The 24077-nt window shown below is 53.4% G+C and overlaps 2 protein-coding genes across 8 annotated transcripts in view; one reads left to right on the top strand and one right to left on the bottom strand.

The window, feature by feature from the left end:
* SLC7A1 (solute carrier family 7 member 1) overlaps positions 1-14353 on the top strand; it is a 76923-nt gene extending 62570 nt beyond the window's left edge. For all 4 annotated transcript variants that reach the window (XM_039254574.1, XM_039254565.1, XM_039254590.1 and 1 more), the window contains 8 exons: positions 305-426; positions 1092-1314; positions 1880-2019; positions 4605-4707; positions 6426-6643; positions 6899-7065; positions 7703-7811; positions 9372-14353. In XM_039254574.1, the coding sequence (XP_039110505.1) occupies positions 305-426; positions 1092-1314; positions 1880-2019; positions 4605-4707; positions 6426-6643; positions 6899-7065; positions 7703-7811; positions 9372-9475 (1186 nt within the window). In that variant the 3' untranslated portion in view covers positions 9476-14353. The remainder of the gene's footprint in view (positions 1-304; positions 427-1091; positions 1315-1879; positions 2020-4604; positions 4708-6425; positions 6644-6898; positions 7066-7702; positions 7812-9371) is intronic.
* Positions 14354-19120: 4767 nt separating this feature from the next.
* MTUS2 (microtubule associated scaffold protein 2) overlaps positions 19121-24077 on the bottom strand; it is a 350179-nt gene continuing 345222 nt past the window's right edge. For all 4 annotated transcript variants that reach the window (XM_039255683.1, XM_039255679.1, XM_039255682.1 and 1 more), the window contains 2 exons: positions 21922-22019; positions 19121-20174 (listed from right to left, as the gene is read on the bottom strand). In XM_039255683.1, the coding sequence (XP_039111614.1) occupies positions 19961-20174; positions 21922-22019 (312 nt within the window). In that variant the 3' untranslated portion in view covers positions 19121-19960. The remainder of the gene's footprint in view (positions 20175-21921; positions 22020-24077) is intronic.

The following is a 24077-nucleotide window of genomic DNA, read 5'->3' on the forward strand; positions in this document are numbered from 1 at the left end:
TCTAATGTGGTGTTTGTTTGAGGGTCCTGGGGGAGAGGCTCATGGGTTGGCTGTTCCCACCTCCCCGTTGGCCCCCTGGGTTGCTGCGCCCTCCCCATTCCGGACCGGGCTTAGTGAGGGTACCCGTGGCTGCAGGCCTCACAGAGCAGTGGCCAGTGACTCACCGGCTGGGGTGACAGCCGCCTTGGGAGTCATTCTCCAAGGGTCTGGAGTGCCCCTGCCCAGCAGTGGGTAGGGCGACTGGAACGGCTTCTCTTCAGGACTGCGACGTGGGTGGTAATGATCTTTGGCTCTTTTATTCTAGTGACACAAAAGTAGGGAAGCCCGGCGGTGGTGGATTCATGCCCTTCGGGTTCTCGGGGGTCCTGTCAGGAGCAGCAACCTGCTTCTATGCCTTCGTGGGCTTTGACTGCATCGCCACCACAGGTAGGCCGCCGCCCACTGCCTGGAGCCCGGGCCGAGGGTCCTCCTTCCTCATCAGGTGGGCTGGGCCAGTTTTACCCACGGGCTGCGGTTTTCCTTCCTGCAGGCATGTGCCGGCTGCCGCTCTTTCACACAGGAGTAACGTGTACACTTGTGGCTTCCTGCTAATCTTTCCCCGCCTTTTATCACTTCCCCAAGCAGCAGCGCCTGACAGGAAAATCTGCATCATGAACGTGACTAACCGCTCAGCTGTTAGACTGGGATAATGACAGCCGCGGCTGCAGCCTGGTTTCATATCTGTGCATCATCCGGGAGAGATGAGGCCATTAAAAATATTGTTATTCTTGCGATTGAATAGGCTGGGCTCTATCAGCCTCCTGAATTTTCTCTGCCAAAGGAAACAAGTCTTTTCCTTGGCTGAGCCATGGAGCAAAGGCCTAGAATGCCATCCCTGGGCGTACGAGTCTGCTGGTCTGTGTTAGGAGAGCCCCCTGCTGGTTCCCAGAAGCCCCAAAGTCCCTGCTTCCCATTGGGCTGAGCACTGCGGGGCGGTCATTTATGGGTGGCCTGGACTGTCTGGACACTGCACGTCCTCGGGCACCTTCTGGGTTCATGGGGCTGCCCCTCACTGTCTTGCTCTCCTGGGCCTGACTCCTTGCTGCTTCTAGGTGAAGAAGTCAAGAACCCTCAGAAGGCCATCCCCGTGGGGATTGTCGCTTCCCTCCTGATTTGCTTCATTGCTTACTTTGGGGTGTCTGCCGCCCTCACACTCATGATGCCCTACTTCTGCCTGGACAAGAACAGCCCCCTGCCTGACGCCTTCAAGCACGTGGGCTGGGAAGGTGCCAAGTATGCAGTGGCCGTCGGCTCCCTCTGTGCTCTCTCTACCAGGTAAGGCCTGACGCACGGGGGTTGCTCTTAATGTCACTCTTTTCCCTTGAGATAGAACCAGCACCCCAACCCTGATGCTCTGGTTTCTCACCTTGTTATCAACCATCCCACGAGTTGGTACTGACCGTTCATTCTGGAGAGTCCGTGGCCCACTATCTAACATCATCACGTCACAGCTCAGCATGTCTGGCTCTCTGTCCCCAGCCTTGGCCCCTGGACCAGGGCCATCTCTTTGAACACTGTAATTTGGCCCTTTGGTTCAGCTAAAGTTATGCGGGGAATAAGTACAGAATTTCCTTTTCATAAAAATTACTACTGGATCCTTTGCTTGTTTATGTTAGATGTTTGCCATCACATACAGTAAGTGCTTTTTCTGGGGTTGATGTATTGAATTTTGTCTTTTAGCCATGGGCTTCACCTAGTTTGAAGGGTGGCAGTTCCTGGTGAGAGGTTCAGGGCTCCCTTTCGGTGGTATGCGTATGGCAAACCACATCATGGTCACATTATGGTGCCTTTTTTCCTGATGAGCCAGTGTTACAGATGCACTTTGTTTTCTCCGATCTAGTCTTTTAGGCTCCATGTTCCCCATGCCTCGAGTTATCTATGCCATGGCTGAAGACGGGCTGCTGTTCAAATTTTTGGCCAAAATCAACGATAGGACCAAAACACCAATAATCGCCACGGTGACCTCAGGTGCCATTGCCGGTAAGGATTCCACATGCCAGTATGTTTAACCGTTGAGTCCTTAGGGAAGTATCTTGAATTGTATCCGTCTGTGAGAAGTTGAAACTGGCCTTTTTAACGTTTGGTTTTCACCCTTGGAACCTGGATTACTGCCAGGTAACTGCCCTTTTGACTACAGGGGTGGGGGGAGGCCAGTTTTACAGAGGGTGTGATGGACTTCTCGACAAGTTGAATTATTTTATTATTATTATTGCCCTCCTTGTCAGAGCTCGGAACACATATGCTGTGTCCTCAGAGCCATTTGCATTTCCCCTTTTCTGAATGTCCCTGAGTAGACGGTAGGACAACATCTCCTTGCGTGGTATAAAACAAGTGACTTTTTGTTCGTACTGGAAATTCATTGTCTGTGTATCTTAGCCTGGAATTCTCGGGGAAACGAGAGTCCCTTCGTGTCAGGGTCTTATGAAATGTGCTCCTGTTTTCCAGGAGATATTGAGGGTGTTGCTGGTGCCAGCTGCTGTGTGAGTTTATAAATAATGGCAGGCTCAGCGGAGGTTTATCTTATCAAATAACAGGTTCCTCACCGAGAAGACAGCGTAGACAGCTGAAATCAGTGCACAAAGAACCCTTGGGTGACGTGATATTCCAGGGGCCCCCGATTAAGAAAAGGGGAACCTCCAAGGAAATTATGTGCATATATGCTATGCTGTTGGTTTTCTCTGTTTTCTCCTTTAATAATGGCCCCTCCTAGCCACACAAGGCAGTCAGTATTCCATGGCACAGAGCTGTGACGTGAGGAGGTTCACCTACACCCAGTAGGTCTGACTCTTGGTTCCTGGTTTGTTTTTATGCCAAAGTGGCTGGCTCCCTTCCAGGGTGTGAGCGGCGCAGTAGGTCTTTGCGATATAGTAGGACACGTGGTACGAGTTCAGTCTATACCACAGTCTATACTTGCTGAATAGCCATTGGTAAGGCAGTTGGATCCTCTTACATGAATGAATTGTTGTTAGTAGTGTTTATGCCCTTAGCAAAGTGTGCTTAGTTGTGTGGATTAATGTCATCTAATGAAAGAAAGCTGGTTTTTCATTACTTAACAAATTTGTTGTGTAATTGTACAGTCTTGACAGTGACCTCAGCGGTCAGTTAAGGGACACCATATGTCAGAATATGACCAGTATATTTAAGAGATTAAGGAATTGGAAATAGTAAGTGTTCTTTCAGTATTTACATGTAATTTGATCATACTAAAACCTGGCCTTTAATTTCCTTCCTTGCTGATCAAGGGAGATGAAATTATAATCTTTAAAGCGACTATAAAGGACATGCATTCACCAGACCAGGGATTTACTCCTTCTTCTCATTTGGTGGGAGTGGTAAATAAGTATTTGGTTTTCTAAAATCACCCCACATGGAAAAGTATGGCTTAAGTTTCTGTGTGAGTGGGAATGTTGGCATCTGAGGCATGCACGGTTGGATGCTCTTCTAATGATCCAGAAGGCCCAGCATTGCTCTTTGATCCTGTTATTTATCCTCCATTTAAATTTGTTTTAGTTGGAGTGATCTACAGGGGCTTGGGAAGGATTTGTGGAAAAGTCATGGTCTTGTGTTTATGCTTTAATATCGTATTGTTTGCCTGTATATTTGAAAATATCCCAAAGTAGATCTATTCAAGTTATTTTTTAAATGGGGAGCTTTACATGTATACCCACATCAATAGAGATATATACTCATAAAAATTACAAAATATTTTCAAATAAGCATGTATGTTGTATATTTTTTTAAGTGGGGTCATGGTAAAGCTAAGGATACGGTTTGGAAATAACACTGCTTTTCATGTTCACCTGTCTGGGTCAGGAGCCCCTGTGAGACCTCCCAGAGCACTGGACTTGCACCTGCTCATCACTGTTGCCTATTGATGCCTAAGTCTTAGATGATACACTCAGGGAAGCCAGAGACTGTCTGGTCTGCCCTGTTTGATGGTGTACATCTAATGTTCATTGACTGACATACCCTTAGTGAGTGCTGGATGGATGAATGGATGGCTGGATGATGGGTAAATAGTTGGATGGCTGGATAAATGGATAGATGATGGGTGATTGATGGACAGAGGATGGATGGATGGATGGATGGATGGATGGATGGATGGATGGATGGTGTGTAGGTAGATGGATAGGTATACCTGACTGTCTGTGAGTCTGCTTGGTATAAAGAAAGACACACTGGACTCAGAGCCACAAGAACCTAGTTGAGATCCTGAGTTTTCCACTTCCTGGCTATGTGACCTTAGATAAGTGTCCTAACATATTTGACTTCAGTTTCTCCATGTGTACTGTAGGGACAGCTTGCAGAGTTGCCATAAGGATCAATAAAGGTTATGTTGATGAAAGTACTCTCTATATTACTGTCTTCTGGGGACTGTGTATGTGATTGAATCCTCATCTTTTCTTCTTTTAATCAATATTACAGTGTCTTTGCATGGAAGGGGCTGGGGTGAGGAAGCAAGTAAAAGGAACATCCCCTGTGTGCCCTGGATCACGGGTGGGTGGTGTTCTGGCTGTAAATGTGTGGAGGGCCATCCATGGATCCTGATGATTGTTTCTCCCCAGCTGTGATGGCCTTTGTCTTTGACCTGAAGGACCTGGTAGACCTCATGTCAATCGGCACTCTCCTGGCTTACTCTTTGGTGGCTGCCTGCGTGTTGGTCTTACGGTATGTATGGCTCTTCTGGGTTCTGTGGTAGAAAGGTGCACCCTGTTAGCCTTTTCAGAGATCAGGTTATTGGTTTATTCAGTGTAAATTTTAGGTTGTTAATTTTGGGAACTGATCTTTGGGAACTCTCCTGGAGAGGGTGGGGTTTGGTGGTTGAGAGCCTAGTTACAGAGAACATCTTTGGAAAGAAAGAGTCAGGGGGCCCGCCTCTCACTATCATGCACCCTCGTTTTTCTGGTGAGATATCGGGAGGGTAGACAGGTTCTCAGCCCAGCTCTTGGGCCTGGATCCAGGGAGCAGAGATTTTGAAGGCATAGGGTAATGGTTTCAGTTTGGTCCAGGTTCTTAGTTTGGAGGGCACTGGGAACTAGTCTTGGTGGGGACTGGGGGACCCAAGCTGTGTGAAGCTGAGCTCAGCGTGGTGCTTCTGAGCAGCAGTCCTGCCACTGGAGGAAGGAGCCGCTGTAGATGGATGGAGTGGCCAAGGTTGGTGATCAGTGACTTCCCACGTTCTTGCTGTTTTAGCCTTGTGTCTTCCCGACCGGCCCCACGGATGGCCATGATAAAGCAGCACAGGGCCTAGGCGTGGTGTCCCGTTCCCAGCTGTCCCAGTGGGCCTCCCAGAGCACACCCCTGGGCCCCAGTTTTCCTTGTTCTGGAAGGACCGGGCTCTACTTCCTCACCCCCAGGAGTGGCTCAAGGGAGCCTTTACCATGGGAATACACAGTCATGGAGACTATCGCTGGTGGTCACCTAGAATACTTGCAAGATCGTGAATTCCATTTCTAATGTGCTTAGCATCTAATGTATGTCAGACTTGAGTTGAGCCTCCGTAGCGGCTGTGTAGAATCAGCTAAAACTAGTTGGCTAGTTTTCTGACCACTTATTCCTTCCTAAGGGCTCAACACTGGCACCTTTTCCGAGGTGCCCTCACATTCTTAATAGACTGGTATTAACATAAGTGAGTCTGCGAAAAACTGGTTAAGTATCTTTATGCTCACTCTTAGATTAGATGCAAAATAATTCAGAAAGCACTCTGTTTTTCATAGCTGGTAGGAATGATTTGAGCTCTGTTCATTTTGGGTGGAAGATAAGGAGCCTCATTTTAAACGAATGCTTTACTTGCAGGAAGCTTGTGTCTTGGAAGTCAGGCCACAGGCTCAGTCCTTTAGCCAGCTCCATCAAGTTATTTGTTCTAAGGCATTTGGAGTTTTAAAATAAATTGATCCAATTAAATCTCACAAACAGAATTTCTCAAACCTGTCAGCCTGCAGACACATTTCTCTGGCTCTCTGGACCAAATAGGATCCTAACATTACTGCTTTCTATTTCCGTGTGTACTTCCGGCTCCCTTCAGCCATGGTTCTGTTGGAAGTGGCCTAATATCTTAAGCATCCAAGGGCCGGTGCTACTTCTCAGAGCAGGAGAAACCATGTCAGGACATTCCTCTGGGCTGGTTCATGGGGAAGGTCAAAGTGCCTCAAATCAGAGACACCAAGGAGGGTGTTGCCAAGAAGTGGGAACAGAGAACGCGGACTCAGGTCCCCTCCTCTGTATCTGCTTTGCTGGAGAATGCAACATTCTGTCCGTGTTCTTCCCATTTATGCTTTGTGTCCTGGGCAGCTTACCTTTGAAGCTTGCTAAGAACTCGAGTTGGTATGTGTCCTCTTGCCCATTTAAAGCACACTATGGTGGTCATGCACTATATTTCTTGACAGCTATCAGCCAGAGCAACCTAACATGGTATACCAGATGGCCAGAACCACCGATGAACTAGATCAAGTGGACCAGAATGAATTGGTGAGCACCAGTGATTCCCAGACAGGCTTTTTACCAGAAGCAGAGAGATTTTCTTTGAAAACCATACTTTCACCCAGAAATGCGGAGCCTTCCAAATCCTCCGGGCTAATTGTGAACATTTCAACCAGCCTCATAGGTAAGAGCCTGCCCTTCTCTTTAAGGTGTTTGGGGTCTTGCTCATTGGCATTGTATGGTTTCTCGTCGCTGGTGGTGGAGGCGGGGCTGGAAGGGATAAGCCTGTGTCCTACTGCTGGACCGTGAGGTCCGTCATTCTGCCCTCGCGGTAGTTAATGGTGCCGAAGTATAGCCTCCTTCTCCATAGGTGTTGGGAAAACAGGGTATCTGGGGATTTTAAACAAGATTGAATTGCACCTCTCTCTCTCTCCCATAGCAATTCTGATCCTCACCTTCTGCCTTGTGGCTGTGCTTGGAAAGGAGGCACTGACAAAAGGTGACTTGTGGGCCATCTTTATGCTCACCATATCTGCCCTTCTGTGCTCACTGGTGACGGTCATCATCTGGAGGCAGCCTGAGAGCAAGACCAAGCTCTCCTTTAAGGTGAGCAGCTCTGTCTAGGGGACCCATAGGGAGCCTCCTGTGTGGGTGCCACAGACTGCCGCACTCCTGTGCCCCGTGTGGGCTCTGCCAGGCCAGGGTCACTGGAGGGAGGGGCTTGCCGGCCAGCCTCGGAGAACATGAGACGCAGCTGGTACCTGCTGGGGCGGGCGGGGGCGGTCCTGGAAGAAGGCACTTGGCCCTGCCCTGGTCCTCAGATGTCACAGCACTCCTCCCCACAGGGCCTTTCATACACGTCCTTCTGGCTGGATGGCATCACATTGCCAAGCCTTGAAGGTGACACAAATAATAAAGCAGTCCACTGTTGGAGAAATGTGGAAGTCCCTCTTCTAGCCCTTTCTTTAGCAGGAGAATAGGAAGAGGGGAAAATTAGAACAGAGCTCACCTTGGCACTTAGTGCCAACCAAACTCCCACCCCCTCTGCCCGTGTGTGGGCATGTCTGTGCAGATGCACGTGGGTTGGGGAGCGCTCGCTTCCCCTCCCCATATAAATAGCGCAGTCCCTCTGACTCGGGGACACTGTCTTTTCCTAGGTAGTTTTGCTACATGCCTGCAGGGGCACCGTCCCCACACGCTCCTCTCCCTGCAGAGATGACAGTGTTGCCTGGTGTCTTTGCAGGTGCCCTTCTTGCCGGTGCTTCCCGTCCTGAGCATCTTCGTGAATGTCTATCTCATGATGCAGCTGGACCAAGGCACGTGGGTCCGGTTCGCAGTGTGGATGCTAATAGGTAGGTGAGAGCCTGGATTTCACTGTCACAGCATGTCTCGGCACCCCCCCCCGCCCCCGGTCCCCCAGTCCCCAGAGCCGATGCTGTGCTGCTCCATCGTCTTCCCTGTAACTTGCCTGGGTTCCTCTTGTCACTGAGCTTCCCGCTTCAGATTTCAAAACAGCGAAAACACATGCTGCCAGCGGTTTTCTCTCAGTAAGGAGCCCCTAGTAGGTTGTGGGTCCTCCCCTCCCTTTTAGATACTTTTCATTTTAATAACTCTTGCCTGAGCCAGCCTCGTCATTGTGCGAGAGCTGAGAGAGCGAGGCTACGGGTCTGCTGTTGACAAAGTGCCGATTCATTTCCCTGACCCGAGAAAGCCTGGACTGCGCCTGCCCCGCCCAGCCACTACCTGCCCACTGGCCCATGTGGGCTGCGCCTGTTGGTGGGGTGTGCGGGAAGCTTGGGGTCACCTTTTGGTTGCTGGCCCTGTTGTGGACTGACTGTGGCCCACCCCGTCCCCGAGTGTCCAGCACCAGGGACTACGGGAGATGGACTCAGAATCCATCCTCAGCGCTGACGTCGGGGGAGTGGGCCTCGCCCCTTGCCCCTCAGTGTCCCTGCCAAGGACGGTGACTCCAGGCCTGTGCTTCTGCCAAACCCTCAGCCGTGGGCCAGCACACGTAGGGGCAGACCGCTGCCGCCTCACAGTTGTGCTCTGCGGACCGCCCCCCCCTGTGATGTGCAGAGTGTAGCCTGAGGCTGCTTAGACAGACGGCCCCCAGAGAGCCGTTCTGTGAGAATGGGCACGGTTTGTGCGGTGCTGTGTGCTCGGTGCACCTTCCTCTGGACTCTGGGTGAGCGGCTCGTTCCCGCGCCCCAAACGTGAGCTCCTGGGAGGTGCACCAAGCCACTAGCTTCTTTCCAGGGCTTTTGGTGGCTGAGCCCTTCCTTTACGGCCTGCTCTTCTTGTGTCTCTGGCACACAGGTGGCCTCGGGGCCACATGGGCCACAGTCCTTGGGTGGGTAGTTAGAAGCTCAGATCTCTGGGCCCCACCGCAGAGCTTTGGAGTCCCCGACACTGGAACGGACTGAGAAACCAGAGGCGGTTGGGGCCGTGGCAGCCACACGAAAAGCCTTTGGGGGCCCCGGTGCCCGTCAGAAGTCCCGCCCTTGCGGGAAACGGTATGACTGCTGGAGACTCTGTCCTGTCCCCTCCAGTGGCCACAGGGCACCAACTAGGTGGCCATGGACGAAGCTGAGGGACCAGCACCCCTCTGGGAACCCCCACCCAGCTTCTCCCCTGCTCAGGAGCCGCCCTGGTGTGAGGCTGCCCCTGGAGTGTTTCTCTGCCGCAGGTAGAGGCGAGACGGGAACTATTTGCTGACGGGAACCATGGCTGATGGTAGTGGAAGGGTCCTGTGTTTCTCCAGACACACAAAGTTGGCCCACGAGGGCCGCTTGCTATGGGTGCAAGCCTGGGGCAGGTGGCACGGAGAGGCCGCCCCGTGGGGCCATGGGACTCCCCCAGGGCGGCCCTGCCCACTGCCCTGTGCACACGGTCTCCGCTCTCGCCCACAGGCTTCATCATCTACTTCGGCTACGGTCTGTGGCACAGTGAGGAGGCGTCCCTGGCCGCTGACCAGGCAAGGACTCCTGACAGCAATTTGGACCATTGCAAGTGACGAGCAGCCCCGCTCCGAGAGGTGGCAGCAGCCCTGAGGGATGCCCGCAGCGGCCCCGGGAGCACCTCGCTCTCTCCACCGACGCATCAGGACCCCCCACATCCACAAAGCCCCAACGCAGCAGAAGGTGCAACTACTTGAAATGCAGCCTCGGCCCACAGCTCGTGTGTCTCACCCAGACTGGCTCTGCGGCAGGCGCCCCGGGTCCCGGTCACCTCTGACAGCTCCCAGCCGGGGCCACTCGGCTGTGGCTTCCACTGCGTCTCCTCACATCCCTCTGAGCAAAGAAAGCCGCCCTCGCCCTCGCCAGCCCCGTGCCCGCGCCGCTGCGAGCAAAATGGCGGACACCTTTGCTTATTCCCCCGGGGAGCCCAGGCCTCCCTCCCGAGGACCATCCTGGTATCGAACATGTGCATACTCCCAACTGTCAGCACCCATCTCCCTGCTCGACCCCGAAGCCCGGCGTACACGCCAGATGAGTAACCCAAACGGCGTGTCCTCAGCAGTTCTGCCCCCAGAGCCACAGGACAGCCGTTCACTTAAAAAGGAAAAGCAAGCCTGGGTTCCTTCGCCCAGTCCTGTCCTCTCTGCTTCCAGAAGGGGTCCTTGGAAATGGGAGTCCTCCCCCACTCTCCTTTCCAGGCAGGGACTCTGCCCCGACCGCTGACAGAACCTGGCCCACTGCAGTGGTGGTACCGAGGGTGGGTGTCTCCGTCGCCCACCAGAAGGGAGCGCCACCGCGGGACCCAGGCTGGAGGACCGAGGGATGGCTGGCCCTGCCCCACACGCCTGGGGCCTCCTCCAGCCATCCTCTCTCCGGGCCTGGGCACTTCTTGCTGCTTCCGGTATCTAGCGCCATCAGCGGTGTGTCCCGAGTAACTGGGATGTGACACCGCGTTTACATAGGACTGGCCTTAGCTTAGCAGAGCTTAGAACCCTGTGTCCTGTGGGTCTTCGCTAAGTCCCACCCTCCGATGCGTGTGGGTCCGCTTCTGGAGTCTTGCAAGGTTCTCAAGGCAGGTGTCCGCTCCTGCCAGCTGCTTCCGGCCCCTCTCTTCTACATAATCAAACCGAGGCCTCCCGTTAGCATCTGTGAATCCCTCCACATTAAGTTGGCACTTAGTATTAACTTGGAAAGTGGCCAAATATTTACTCCGTGTGGGGTCCACACCTGAGACTCTGGGGTCATGTTGCTGTCCCTGTCGTGTATCCTGTCCAAATGCTGCAGGTTTGTATGTGGGTTTGCAGCCCTGCCCCAGACCTCCCACCTCCACAGTTTGTAAGGCGGAGAGCCGGTGCTGGCCCCTGAACACAGCGTGCTCCCTCCCGTGCACTGGAGCGCTCCACGGCTCACACACTCCTTGCCGATAGGCGCCTGAGTTGACGAACGCTGATCAGATCTTCCTTCTAATTAGAGTGTGGCTCAGGACACAGAAGGGCCCCATGTCGATGGGAGGTGAGGAACACGGGCATGTGGATACCCCAGAAAATGTAAATGCTGCTTTTGAAGCCCAGGCTCCCATTTCTTCCCCCCTTCTGGCCTTTGACACAAATATGGCAGAACGAAGCCTGATAAGTTGATGGCACTTGGCTGATCTCCCTCGGTGGGTTCTTGGCGAGAATTGCAAGGATTCATGAAATGGCCAAATGGCAGGGTCGGTCGGAGGGCTGGCCGGTGCCCGGCCCTGATCGCCTTGCTGGAAGCTTTATTCTAAATTGTCATTTGTGAATGTTACAGAGGGAGGAGTGTAAGAGCCCAAAGTATGGGTTTCCAAAGAAAGATATTTAAATTTATGTAGATTGGTGCTGTACAATATTTTGATAAATATTAACTTATTTTGTTGGGGTTTTGGTTGTCTTGCTGTCTTTTAGGGTTCGTTAGCTCTTTGTTTGCTTGATTCGTCTGTTATTTTTCCCTATAGGCAAAGAGAACTTGAAGGAAAGAGAGTGTCCAAGAAAGGTGGAGGGGAAAGAAAAAATTTGTTCTTGGCTTTAATTGCTCTTTCTGACTGAAATTTCTGTGCCAGACAGCACACAACAGACTGTGTGTTTAGGTGACATTTCAGCCGGCGACATGTGTCATTCTACCAACCGACAAGGTGTATGTGCCTGATAACAGACAGTGAGCCGCGGGGTGAGGGCCTGCTGGCATGGGGCCTTCCTCAGCCCGCGGCCAGGAGGCTCATCAGGAAGGCTTGACGGCTCACTAGTGAGAAGCCCCCACCCACTGCCTCCCATCCGGGGCCAGGAGCCTCCCACTTAGGACAGGATGCCTGGGGGTGACAGGGATAATTAGTTCATGTGGTCACCGTGCTTTCAGTTTTTGGGCGGCGGCCAGGGTTTTCCTCCTCTGTGCATTGAGGATGCTGATGCAAGGAGCACTGTTGAGGGTAAGCCTCCCCAGTGTGGACGGGCTTTTTCCTATGTCAGCGTTCATTGCTTCCCCCCAAATACACACACACACAGGCAAGAAATCACCACAAGTGCCCGACAGTTGGGTTCCCCCCTGTCCCCTGCCCCCAAGCAAGACTGATTCTGTTTCACGGCCTGGCCACTATTTCCCTACATCATCAGAAATTCCATACTTCTAGAGATGCCCTTCGGGGATGTTGTGTCTGCTTTTATCTGTGGCCCAGCCCCAAATACCCACATTGGAAAGACCCATTTGTGTTGAGTAAGCACCCCTTCCTGCCTCCCATAGTCCCCCGCCCTGCAGGTTTTTGTGACCCCGTGAAGGCTCACAAAGAAGCGAACGCTGGAGCCCCCAGACCTCTGCTGAGGACTGAGGGGCGCGGAGGCCCACCAGGGAGGCAGGCGGGCTCCGTGGGTGGGTGGGGCTGAGCCCCCATCCAGGAGGAGGACCTTCAGCCAGAGAGTGGGCCTCTGCACACTCCTCAGCCCACCCCACCACTCACCCCCTCAGCCCAACTTTGGGTCCCGTTTGTGTTCCCAAGCCAGTAGCAGGGAGTGACGGGGCCGTCTTCCCGGGCTGTTTGGGAACCACTGCTAAATTGATACTGTTGTCAGAGCCCCTCGGCTTCCTGACTCGTGGGCTTGTTCCACTGTCAGGAGATGAGCCTCCTGGTCCCGGGTGCTGGTGCTGTGGTCCAGGTGTCACAGGCTTCCTGCTGCCACGTGTCCACAGGTGACCGCACCACCTGGGGGGGCCTCACCCTTCTGAGTTCCAGAGGCCCTGCTGCACCCCCTTACACACCTTTGGTGTAGCCTGTGTGCACACCTGGAGGAGGTGCCTGGCCCTTGTTCGCGGGGATTCCCACGTGGCTGTGGATGTGACCTGGGCTCTACTCTCTCCCGACCCCTCTGTCCCAGCCACTGGGTGGCCGTTTTGAAGTGACTGAGCTTTGCAGTCTGCACAGAATGGCCGCTGGCCTAACACCAGCACAGCACAGGGGCAGAGGCTGGGCCCCGTGGGTGAGGGTGGGCGGGCCTCATGAAGGCCCCACCCAGACCATAGGTGGGCTCGTGGGCATTTCAGGGGCCTCACCACGGGCGAAGACCTGTTGGCTCTGCTCCAGGACCCATCTTTCGGGTTCACGTGTCCCGCTTTTACACCTCTAGTACGAGCTGATGGCTGTGTCGGCTCCCCAGAGCCATCTCCGTAAAGACGGGAGCGAGGGATCGCCGTGCCAGGCCCCCATCACCGAGGCGCTCGAGCACAGGTGAAGTTTCCAGGCATGCCCGCACTGCCGGGCATAGGTGTGCGACGCTTGTGTGCTTGTGCGCAGAACTGTTACAAACTTACCAGCAGATGGAACTCAATATATGTTACGTATAATTGTTATGCATAATTTAAGATACATGTTTGCCATCATCATGAAAGTATTGTAAGTAAGGCTCCTTAGGGAGAGTGAGAGAGACATTTTGACTCTCGTGGACTTTTTTTGGTAATGAAATGCTTTATTGATCCAGTGGTGCAAGAGGCTACACTCCGTATTTCATCACCAGAGTTATGATGCCTAATGGGTTTTTAAGGCAAAAAAAAAAAAAAAAAAGCCAACTGACTTTGATACTATATTCATCACTATGATCCAGAGTCTTTATGTGCCTATTGCTTCTCTTTCAAGAGGGATGTGGACCAGCCAACGGTCTCAGGGCACAGTTCTCAAGGAACCCTCCTGGATCACCCTGTAAGTGTGTTGAACTGCCAGCTGAAAAACCCCCATGAAATAAAGACCTTGGCTGTGAAGTCCAAATTGAATTTCTCAGGGTATGAGGATGTCCCACAGGGTCAGGAAGATGCGCTTGGACTTTGTTAAGTCATTAACAAGGTATATGATTTTGTGTTTCTTCATGACAAACTTTTTTTAAGTTTGGGACTTATTTTCCTTTTTGAGGAGTTGTAATATATGTATTTAAAATATGTTTCCTGCTTAAGTTGTGCCTTTCAGCGTCGGTGGGTGTAAGCAGCACAGTGGGTGATGATCTGGGTGAGGGCTGGTTTGTCACCAAACCTGAAGAGCTGTGGTTTCTCCAGAAAACTTTTCTTTTATTGACCGTGGAGCCGTTATTAAAAGAATTGTGTTTCTTATTATGTAAATTGTATAATATTTTTTGCTTGTTTGATCTATTTTTCTAATAGTTTTCTTATAGTTTCTTACAATTGTGATAACTAGATTTAGATTCTGACACACAACTGCAAAGCAGGCTGTCTCTGCTGGCCCTCCTGTTTTTAAGGACAAGCGTAGAGGTCACGCATCATCACCTTTAAGAAAATGTGAAACTCTGTATCCCATTTTTGCTGACAATACTATATGTCCACAACCTCCTACTATATGTTGTAAAATCAAACTATTTTGTGGTACATTATCTCATGCTTCCGCTAACTCTAATAAATTCTGTCTATGGCTTCAGCGTGCACAGAGTGTCCTCCAGAATCATGGCTGCCTCTGGTGGGGTTGTCAAGCTTGGCAGTGCCCCACGGAGAGTTCTAGAAGCCTTTTGCTTGTATAGTATTCTCCTGTTCCCCTATAGCCGGATGTCGTAATGCCCCATTTTCCTTCAGCCATGGTGGAAAGCCTCATTCCGAGGACTAGCACCTCAACCAGGGAACCCCAGAGCCCTCATTTAGGATCCTCTGTGGCTATCTCCCCACCACCCACTCTTTCCAGACTTGGCTTACTTGGGCGGGGAAGTCTTCCCACCGAGGTTTCCGCCGGCCATGGGCATAAAGCTGCTCATCAGCCAAAGCACTTGGGCGCCAGTGTGGCCAAGCTGCCTTGCACCAGCGCACCTTAGCCCTGCACCTCCCTCTCCCCCCCGCGTCTGTCAGGGAGGAGGGGCTGGGGGAGGGTTATAGCTGGCCCAGTAATTGCCCCTTTGTCCCCCACTCCCCCGCTGCGGAAGGAAGCACTTTCTTGCCCAGGAGACAGATTCAGTCCAGGGGCCGTAGCTCTCAGACACCACGATGCTGGGAGGTGTGCTGCCCGGGGAAGACACGGCCCAGCCTTGGCATTTTCTCAGCGGACACCCTGGGCCCTAGGAGTCAAGGGCAAGGCAGCCGCTGCTGGTTTCCCAGGAGTATCTTGGCTGCTGTGAAACTCGGACCATCGGACCATCTCGTGTCGTCCGCCACACCCCGCACCAGGCCGCAGAGCTTGGACGCCCCGCGTAGGGGCAGGCGGCAGTCCCCTTTGTCATCCCCCACGAGACTCCCGGAGAGCGGTCCCTCCGTTAAAGGCTCTGCAGTTGGCCGGTGAGCCCAGCGCAGGAGTGACCCGGGGCCGCGCACGCGGGGAACGCCACGTGGGCAGGTCCCCTCCCGCTCCGTCAGTCGCCTCGCCTCTGGGAGCGCTAGGCGGACCCCGTTCCCTCGGCGCCACCTAGCGGCCTACACGGCGCCGGGCGAGCGGCCCGAGGAGTCCCCAACCAGGTGGCAGTCATTTCTCAGAAAGCCCTGGGCCCGCTCGGGATTCCCGTCCGGGGAGGCCGGAGGGGGAGCCACCTGGAGCCAGTAATCCCTCGCGCGGTCTGGTTAGGACGCACTTCCGGTGAATCAGAAGCAGCCTCCAAACAGCTGGGCGCGGCAGCACCAGGAATCCTCCAGAACCCCTCGCCAGCCCGCAGCCTGCGGGGCCCTCGGTCACGTGCAGCACGGTGGTCCCCGCTTAGAGCTGCGCACCATCCCATCCCCCTCGGTGCCCGCACCGGCGAAACTTGCACACGTGGTGAGTGAGGCAAAACGCACCTGCACCTTCTGAGCGCATCTTCCCTCCATGCTGAGCGGGAAGAATTGACCTTGGTGTTCAGAAACCCCAGCTGTTCTTGTTTTTGCCGCAAGAAGTTTAAGAGAGGCAACATGGCTTCTAAATAAGCGGTTTAGCAAACCTAAGTGAATTAACTCCCTTTGTCTTAACAACCGGGACAACCTACCAGCCCTTCTGATTTTTTTTTTTTTTAATGTTGGACCCAAAGTCTCCAGAGGACGGGACTCTGACTCCTGATGCTCACAGATGCAATGACCGGCTGTGGTCCTTGAGTCATTGCCTGGTGGCCGGGCACTGATGCTGCACCATGCGGCACCAGCCCTGAGAACAGCATTCGGCTCCAACAGCAGGTGGGAAGTACTCAGCTTTGAGGTTTCTCCCCAACTTGAACGCTTCCCTCACTCCCTTCTCCGGGAGATGACCCGCGTCTCCCATGCAACGGCAGGAGGCTGTATAAGGGCCCTTGGCACACAGGTGACGGAGGGATCACTTGAAAGGTCTCTGCCTGCTGCAAATTACCTGAGGGAGGTGGTGGAGTTCCCTGCAGACAGGAGGAAGCCAGCACTAACCTCTCCTACACGTGCCAGGGGCCGAGTCGCCAGTTCCCTCTGCTGTTACGTGGAGGTGCTGACATGTGCCTTGTTTACCTCGCATGTAAGGGCAAGGACACTGGGAAGTGGTTATTATAAAAGGGAGGACACAAGGCACCCCGAAAGAAACTAACAGGTCAGGACAGGTTGACAAGTGAATCAGTAATAAATACGTAGTTGCCATCAAGAGTCCGGAAGCATGGGTGATTCCCGAGGGGGTCTGTGGTGTCCCGCTCAGGTCTCTGAGTGACTTGAGGTGATTTATCACCTGCAAGAAGTCTTGTGTTCAGCGCCTGTTCAGGAGGGCAGCCTTGAGGTCTCTCCAAATAGCTAACACTGCCGTATGCCCTCCAAAACCACCGTGGGGAGCTGGCCACCCTGGGGGTCCCCCTTCTGGCCCCAAGAAGGGGCAGGTCCCTGTGGACACTCCAGGGTCAGGCTGGCCAACCTGAGGCCAGTGGGGGAGGGGTTGGGGGCAAGCGCGCTCAGGATGAAATGGGAGTGTCCTGGCTGCCCTGGGGCGGGGCGGGGGGGGAGGTTTACGGGGAGAGCTACAGAACTTTCCTGGGTCCTGGGTCCTGCCCTGGGGCCAAAAGCTCAGGATAAGGAATTGCTCAGGATAAGGAAGTGGACATTGCCACTCAAGAGAAACGTCTGTGATGATCTAGATAAAACTGGATGGGATTTAGGACATGTCAAGCTCTCAACGGGTGGACACATGCACCTGTCTCAGTCTGAATTTGAAATCAGTGGTGAGGGGACTGTATTCAGTCTTTTGTGTCCCTTTTCCAACCCACTCCAGCCTATCCCAGGCTACTGAAGACGGCCTTCCTGAGCAGAGCCTCCGAGCTCTAAAGCCCAGGGCAGGGCTGCTGGAGATCTGGGCGGGAAGGCTGCTACGGGGCCCCTGGACCTGCTGCGCCTGGGGAGAAGGGCTCCCGGTGACGATCAGCGGACCCTGGCACACGCAGAAAAGGAACCCAGGCTGCAAAACAGGTCTCTGCCTCGGACCCCCAGCCTGGGTTTCCTGAAGCCTGAGCGGGCTAGTGGTTACATCAAGTGCATATCACAGAAGGTCCCTCAAGGTAATTTTAATATGCTTCAAACACAAATATGCAACACAGAAACTGCAGGGGCCAGATAAATCATGTGTGGCCCCAGTCAAATAATCACCAAGTGTGCCAGCCCGTCAGCCCCCTCCCCTTCCCTGATGCCCCCCCCAACCTTGTCCAGCTTGTGGTGGGCAGGGGTGGGTGCGAGGGCACGGACATGTCTCCCAAACACCAGGTGAAGAGGCTGGTGAGGTTTGGTGGGTCGGAGGTGGGTGGGGAGGCTGCAGCATCTGTATGCAGATGCCAGGGAGACTTTCAGGTCGACGGAGGTCCAAGTCCTAACGGTGGGGAGGGGGGTGAGGAGGGAGCATCGTGGCTGCCGACCCCCACATTTCAGGATACGAGCAACACGTGACGGGTGTCCATGACGAAGGAGCGAAGCCAGAGCAATGCGGGAATTCGCTCAAGGACCCGAGGTCAGGGCTGGTCAGGGCAAAGCTCTGGTCCACCTAGTGAGGGATTACGGAGCTCTAATGTCACTACAACTTCTCAGTAGGCTACCACACTGTCGCACATTCTAACGGAACACTGAAATGTGTATTGCTGTGTGACTGCATTCAGCAGGTGTCGTGAAGGAAGCTGCTCCTGACGGGCAGGGCCGGGAGGCTGCCGAGTGATTCTCTGCAGGTGATGCCTGCTAACAGAATAAGTAATTGTGTGTTCAGTCAACGCGGCATGATCTACTCTAACGGGATGCCCAACTCAGTATCATAACGTCATGCAGAGCCACTAAAAGGAAAAAAAGAAATGTTTCTTCAATGGGTGTCCATTGTGCATGTCCCCAGGATGGGCTGAGACCCTTGGAGGTTTGCTAGAAATGAGATGGGCCCGAGGCCAGCAAGCCCGGATTCATGCCAGGGCCGCACACAGGCGTGTCTGCAGCCTGGCCACGTGCGGGCCGGGCAGGCCCTGCTGTGGGCCATTTCTTCCCGGCTCGGAGCATCCTTGCATGGGTCTGCTCGCCTCGGACATGCTCAGAGGCAGCCCTGTGTCCGGGACGATTTTGAGGGGCCATCGGGAGAAAGCGTAGGGTCTTTGTCACGAACTGGAAACAAAGGCGTCATGGTCGTCACCATATGAACCGTTAAAACTACGTCTTTCTTTGTGTGTCATGCTGCACAGCACATACAGGGGTAGCTTGTACAGTCTACGTCTACCGTTTCCGACCCAGATGCCAGTCCAGGAGCCAGCACTGCTGGGGTTGGCTGTGTCAGGGGGGCTCCTCTGGGGCCTGAGAAGGGGCCGCTGCCAGCTGTGGTACCACTTGGTCGTCCGGCAGAAAGCACACCTGGCTGCGTGGGAGGTCATGTGGTGATCTAGCTAGCACAGCTTGGAACTGATCCCCCAGGAGGGAAGAGTTGGTTTTCTGGAAGCTCTTGCAAGAGCCCCTGAGTCTCAACGCACAGTGACGGGGGTGAGTTACAGAACCAAACTGATAGGGGCTGGCCTATGAAATGGGGGCCGGAGGGTCGTAGTTTGGTGGGTTGGCCCTTTAGACAGTCCCATCAGAGCAGCCTGTGTGGGTGTCGGAGGACACTCTCTTACTCTGTGCTGAGTCGAAATACAGATCCTATTAGCAGGGTCCCTTCCGGAGGATGGAGTGTGGATGGGCTTGGTCAACTCCAAGGTCATCCTCCCCCTCCCTCTAGAAGGTCATGCTCTTCCACACTTTCCCAAGGGGCCAATAGCTTCATGACAGATTCCAAGATGCCACTTGGGTAAAAAGCAAAACCTGTGTTTACAAGACTGGATGATTCACTGTCGTGAGTGTCGTCTGTGAAACGGCTAAAGCCCTCGGGGTCTCCCACCCTTCTCCCTTCACCACTCACGACAGGAGCATTAACAATTAAAACTTGTGAATGGAATAATAGTGACCTCACGTCATGCTAAGAAGCTGACTGTTCCGAAGGCAGTTACCGTTCACAAATCGCTGGTGTTTGTGTTAAATAGAGTTACCACTTGGTGGTAGGTTGAAAGGCGCTTCTTCTCTGTATCTTTTTTTTTTTTTCCTTTTTCTATTTTGGGTAGAAATATTCCTGGGAAGCTAGATAGAAATGCATTTTCATTTCCCAATAATTCTTAGGCACAAGTTAGAAAACTGCTGACCTTCACCAAAATATGTCAGCACTTCGTGGTATAAAAAACACAATTCGGGACTGCTGCATGTGTATATACGTGTATCTAAATATACACACATATCGGTGCAGTACACAATGATTATTCAATGTAGATCCAAAACTGAGCTATTTGTAACTAACCTGAAATTCTGCAGTGAAAGTTCATTGCTCAAGACCAACTGGAGTTTCTTTCTCTCGGCTCTAACTATGGTCAAACGTTTGCACATCAGACACTACAGGTCACACTTTCCTAAGTGCCAACACCAGGGCAGTCTTACATGAGGGTCAGAGGAGGACTTTGCTTAGGATGCAGCTAGGCAGCTACTGAGCATGCGCGCAGGGCCGGCGACCCCCGGCCGGCCCCCTGGTCACCACTCCCTCCAGGTAGAAGGCCTGGGCGGGCAGGAGTCACAGCTCCCGCAGGCGGCGTGGTGGTGGCGCGTCATCTGGGTGTCGTGCCGACTCTGGCGGGAGAGGAGGGCCCCGAGGAGGAGCCACGGTACACAGGGGACGTGGGGGAGAGTTTAACAGGGCTGGTTGGGTCCCCGGTTTGGAGCTTCCAAAGCAGCTCTTCGTTGGTGCGGCTCAATCTCTTCTTCTCCTGGGTTTCTTTCTCGACGTATTCCTGGAGATTCGCGTTTTCCTCCGACAGTTGTCTGTGGGAGGAGAATAAGAGACAGTCAGGTAGCAATCAGGCTGGAAGGCACTTACCTGGAGAATCGCCAGGCCGGTGGGTTCGAGGCAAGCGAGGAGGCTGTAGCTGCCCGTGGGGGAGGGGACAGGGACAAGTGGGCCCCCAGGGACCAAGAACCTTGCGTTGAGACGTGATTTCCACTCATCCCACGGACACATCTCTTCCCAGAGTCTCTAGGCCGACACACAGGTGGCTCACAGTCCCTCTGCCCAGTCAGGGGAGGCGCTGGCTGTCCGGTGGGCAGAGCCAACGCCAAGGCCGAGGAGGACGGGAGAGGGGCGGGGGCGGTGTGGGTGTGCCGCCCAGGGACGTGGCACTCAACAAGGGCAGCACAGGCACAGCGCCTCTGGTCTCCGCGTCCCTGGCCTGGGTCTCTGTGACAGCAGCTGCCGCCCCATGCTGTGAGCGCTCGGCCGCGTGTCCGCCTGCCTGCTGGACAAGGCACCCTTTGAATCCCGGCATCCCTGGTGTCCGGCCACGGCAGGTGCTCAGGGACCGTGTGGTTTCTCGACACGGAAACTGCTCCTGATCTAGATGCCATGAAGGTGGTTGAAATGACAACACGGGATTTGGAATGTCACACAGACGTAGTGGATAAAGCAGCAGAAGGGACTGAGAGGACTGACTCCAGTTGTGAAAGAAGTTCTACCGTGGGTGAAACGCTCTCACACAGCGTCACGCGCTACAGAGCAATCACTCGTGAAAGGAACAGGCCAGTGATGTAGCGAACTTTATCGTTTTAAGAAATTGCCACAGTCACTCCAGCCTCCAGCGCCGCCACCCTGACCGTCAGTAGCCAGTGTGCCAAGACCCTCCCCCACACCAGGGTTACGGCTCTCTGAACCGTTAGATGCTGGTTTGCATTTTTTTAGCAATACAGTATTTTTACATTAAGGTGCGTCCATTGTTTTTTTTGGACACAATGGTATTTCACTTAATAGACTAGAAGAGAGTATAAACTTCACTTTTACATTTATTGAGAAACCATTCATTTGATTGGGAAAAAATTCAGGTGATTGCTTCATTACGATACTTGCTTCCTTGTGGTGGCCTGGAAAGGAAACTACAGTGTCCCTAAGGTATGCCTGTAACGTCCAGTTGGCCGATCGAGCCCAAACCCTGCTTCATTCCACATCCTTCCTGGAAAGCTGGAGCTCCTCAGAGTAGGGGACTGAGCTGGGAATGCTACTACTCCGAGTAGCTGCATTCGGCTACACGGCTTCACTCTAGCTTCGTTACTCCCTGCCGTCTGCTGGCCAGGCCAGCCCAGAACAGCTCGGCAGCTGAGGGCCCCGCATGGATCTGTACCGCTCGGCCAATGCAGCTTGGCGTCAGCTTCCGTGGCTTTTCTCTTTTGCCTGGGGACACTCAGCTGGTGACTCTCTCCAAAACCCCCAGAAAGCAGCCCTCCATGTCTCCACTGTGTGGAGACCCCTGCCGCAGATTTCTGCCAATTTCACTCATTTCCCCCAAGGTGGGGACAATGAATATGCAGAGCCAGGGCACAGGCCAGGTAGTGTGCATAGTGGCGTAATTTGTTCTCTTGACACAAGAAATGCAAAGAACCTGGGTGGGGAAGCCACACAGGTTAGGGGAGTGAGGTAAATTGGATGCAGGGGTATGAACAGAGCCCTCAGAGAAGCTCTAGAGCAAAGGCACGTTGTAGGTGACACATGGTTTGTTAAGCTCAGATGCCCAGGCCCCTCTACCTTGTGACCACGGTGTTCTGGTCAATCCTTGCTTTGAGGTCTTCATTCTGCTGCTGGAGAACCTGGATCTTTTCTTCTAGGATAATGTTTTTCTCCGCCTAAAAAAAATGCAGCGTTAAGAGGTTCTCAGCAAGGCTTCCGGGCTTTGGAGGGTCATCAAGAACGGTGCTTTGCAAACCACAGTTTGCGCTGCCTTAGCGATTACAAAATCAAGTTAGAGGGACGTCAGCAGCGTGTCTCTTTTAAACAAAATGAAACAGAACAGAAAATACCAGAGTGCAACCCATACGTAGTCAAAGTATTACTGTTACTCATATTTTAGATATGAACAGTTTGTGTGTTTGTGTGTGTGTGTGTGTGTGTGTGTGCGCGCGCGCGCGTGTACATCAGGTTCCTGTGTGGAAGACATCTCTGATGGTGAGTGTCCCTATTGTCAGAGAGAAGCTGTGACCACCACCAGGCCCTGCTTTGGCTGATGGGCCCCCTGGTTCTTCCCGGTGGGCCAACGGCACTACATCAGCATCCCTGAACCGGAGCGTTTGCACAGTATGACGTTCGGAACGAATGGAGGGGTGGAAACATAAATAACATGCACACAGTTCTTCCTTCTGAGGGTACCGGCAGCCAGGAACCCAAAGCCCAAGACCGCTCGGTACATTCTCAGAAAATAACATCATCCGTGGTTATCATTCCCCGGCAATTTACGCCTTTTTCTCTGTCTGTGTGTCCCACCGGGGCCTTGCGGAAGTACAGTACCAGTCTAAGGTAAATTTAGAAATAAATTATTTTTTGAAAAGAAAATGACAAATTCACTGTTGGCTAGTGAATCTGGGGAGAAAACTGTCCCCTCCCATGAACGGGGCTGGGAGCTGAGCCGAAGGGCTGACCTCTGTCGTAGCTCTATAGCCCTGCACTTCCCGTCAGCCGCATCTTTGCTCCCAAGAAATGGGAAGTGACTAAATTTGTCCTTTTTTTTTTTTATGCTGAAAGGATTCTAGAAGGAGAAGAATGCCTGGAACATGGCTGGGAACAGCCAAATAAACCCTGAAGCTTGCGGGTGACCAGACAGCTGAATGCGGATGCCCCAGCCTGGACGTGGGGGGCCGTGGGTCTCTCTGTGGGCCGGGCTGGGAGGGGAGCCACGTGGTCACCATTACCCAGGATGCTGGCTGTGGACAGTCACACCCCAGTCTGCCCCCATCCTACGCTGAGCAGTGAGAGACGTCTCAAGGGGCAGAGGTGCTGGATAGAGAGAACATGGTGACCAAACACCACACGGAGTCCTCGACCAGCTCCCGGTGTGGGAAAACCAGCCTCAGGATATTTCAGAGACAAACGGGGAACTTTCAAGGTCAGATGAGATGGTCAGTCACCGAGATGGCAAGTTAAAGGTCTGCTCGCTGGAAGCGGCATAGGAACGTGGGCGTGTGTGTGGGGCGCACACGCTGTGCAGAGAAAAACACTCTGGGAGGTGTTAGCAGTGGCTGGAAGTACATTTTAATTTTCTTATTTGTGTTCATCTTCTACTTTTTTATAATGCATGTGTCTTCTCTTTGTAGCATCAAAGTCCACTGTGAATATACAACAATACAAAAGGAAAACCATTGATCTGAGACCGTGAGGCCAACTTCCACCTCGAGATGCCGTCTCCTTAGGCACACGCTGCTAGTGACTCGAGGACGGTGTCGGGCTCTAGCTGTCATATGACCCTTGTGCCTGCAGCGGACGGGGTGAGCTCTGGGGTGCTCTGTTATCCAGGGGGGCCCTTCGCTAGCTCCATGGGAGCTGGGCTGAAGGGGGAGGAGGAGGGCTGCAGAGCAGGGACCGGGGGTCAGGGCTCCCACCTGGGCGGCCACTTATGGGCTCTGAGTGAGATACACCCTCTTCCTAGGTCTCTGTCTGCATATGCGTCTAGGAAATGAGGCTCCCAAGAGCACCTTGCTATCGGGGTGGGGGGTGGGGGTTAAAGAACAAACATATGTAAAGTGCGCAGTGCCTGGCACACATCGGGAATGTTCCATTGATGCTGGCTGGCCACCCATCGCCCCAGGGAGGAGGGAGAGAGCAGCACTCCCCCAGGGAGGGGAGAGGACGGATGGGGTACTGAGGTGGGCAATCAGGAGGGCTCTCCGATTGTACAAAATGAAGCCGCTTCA

This window comes from Hyaena hyaena, unplaced genomic scaffold, assembly GCF_003009895.1.
Source record: "Hyaena hyaena isolate Hyena2069 unplaced genomic scaffold, ASM300989v1 scaffold_11, whole genome shotgun sequence".
Taxonomy (NCBI): Eukaryota; Metazoa; Chordata; class Mammalia; order Carnivora; family Hyaenidae; genus Hyaena; species Hyaena hyaena.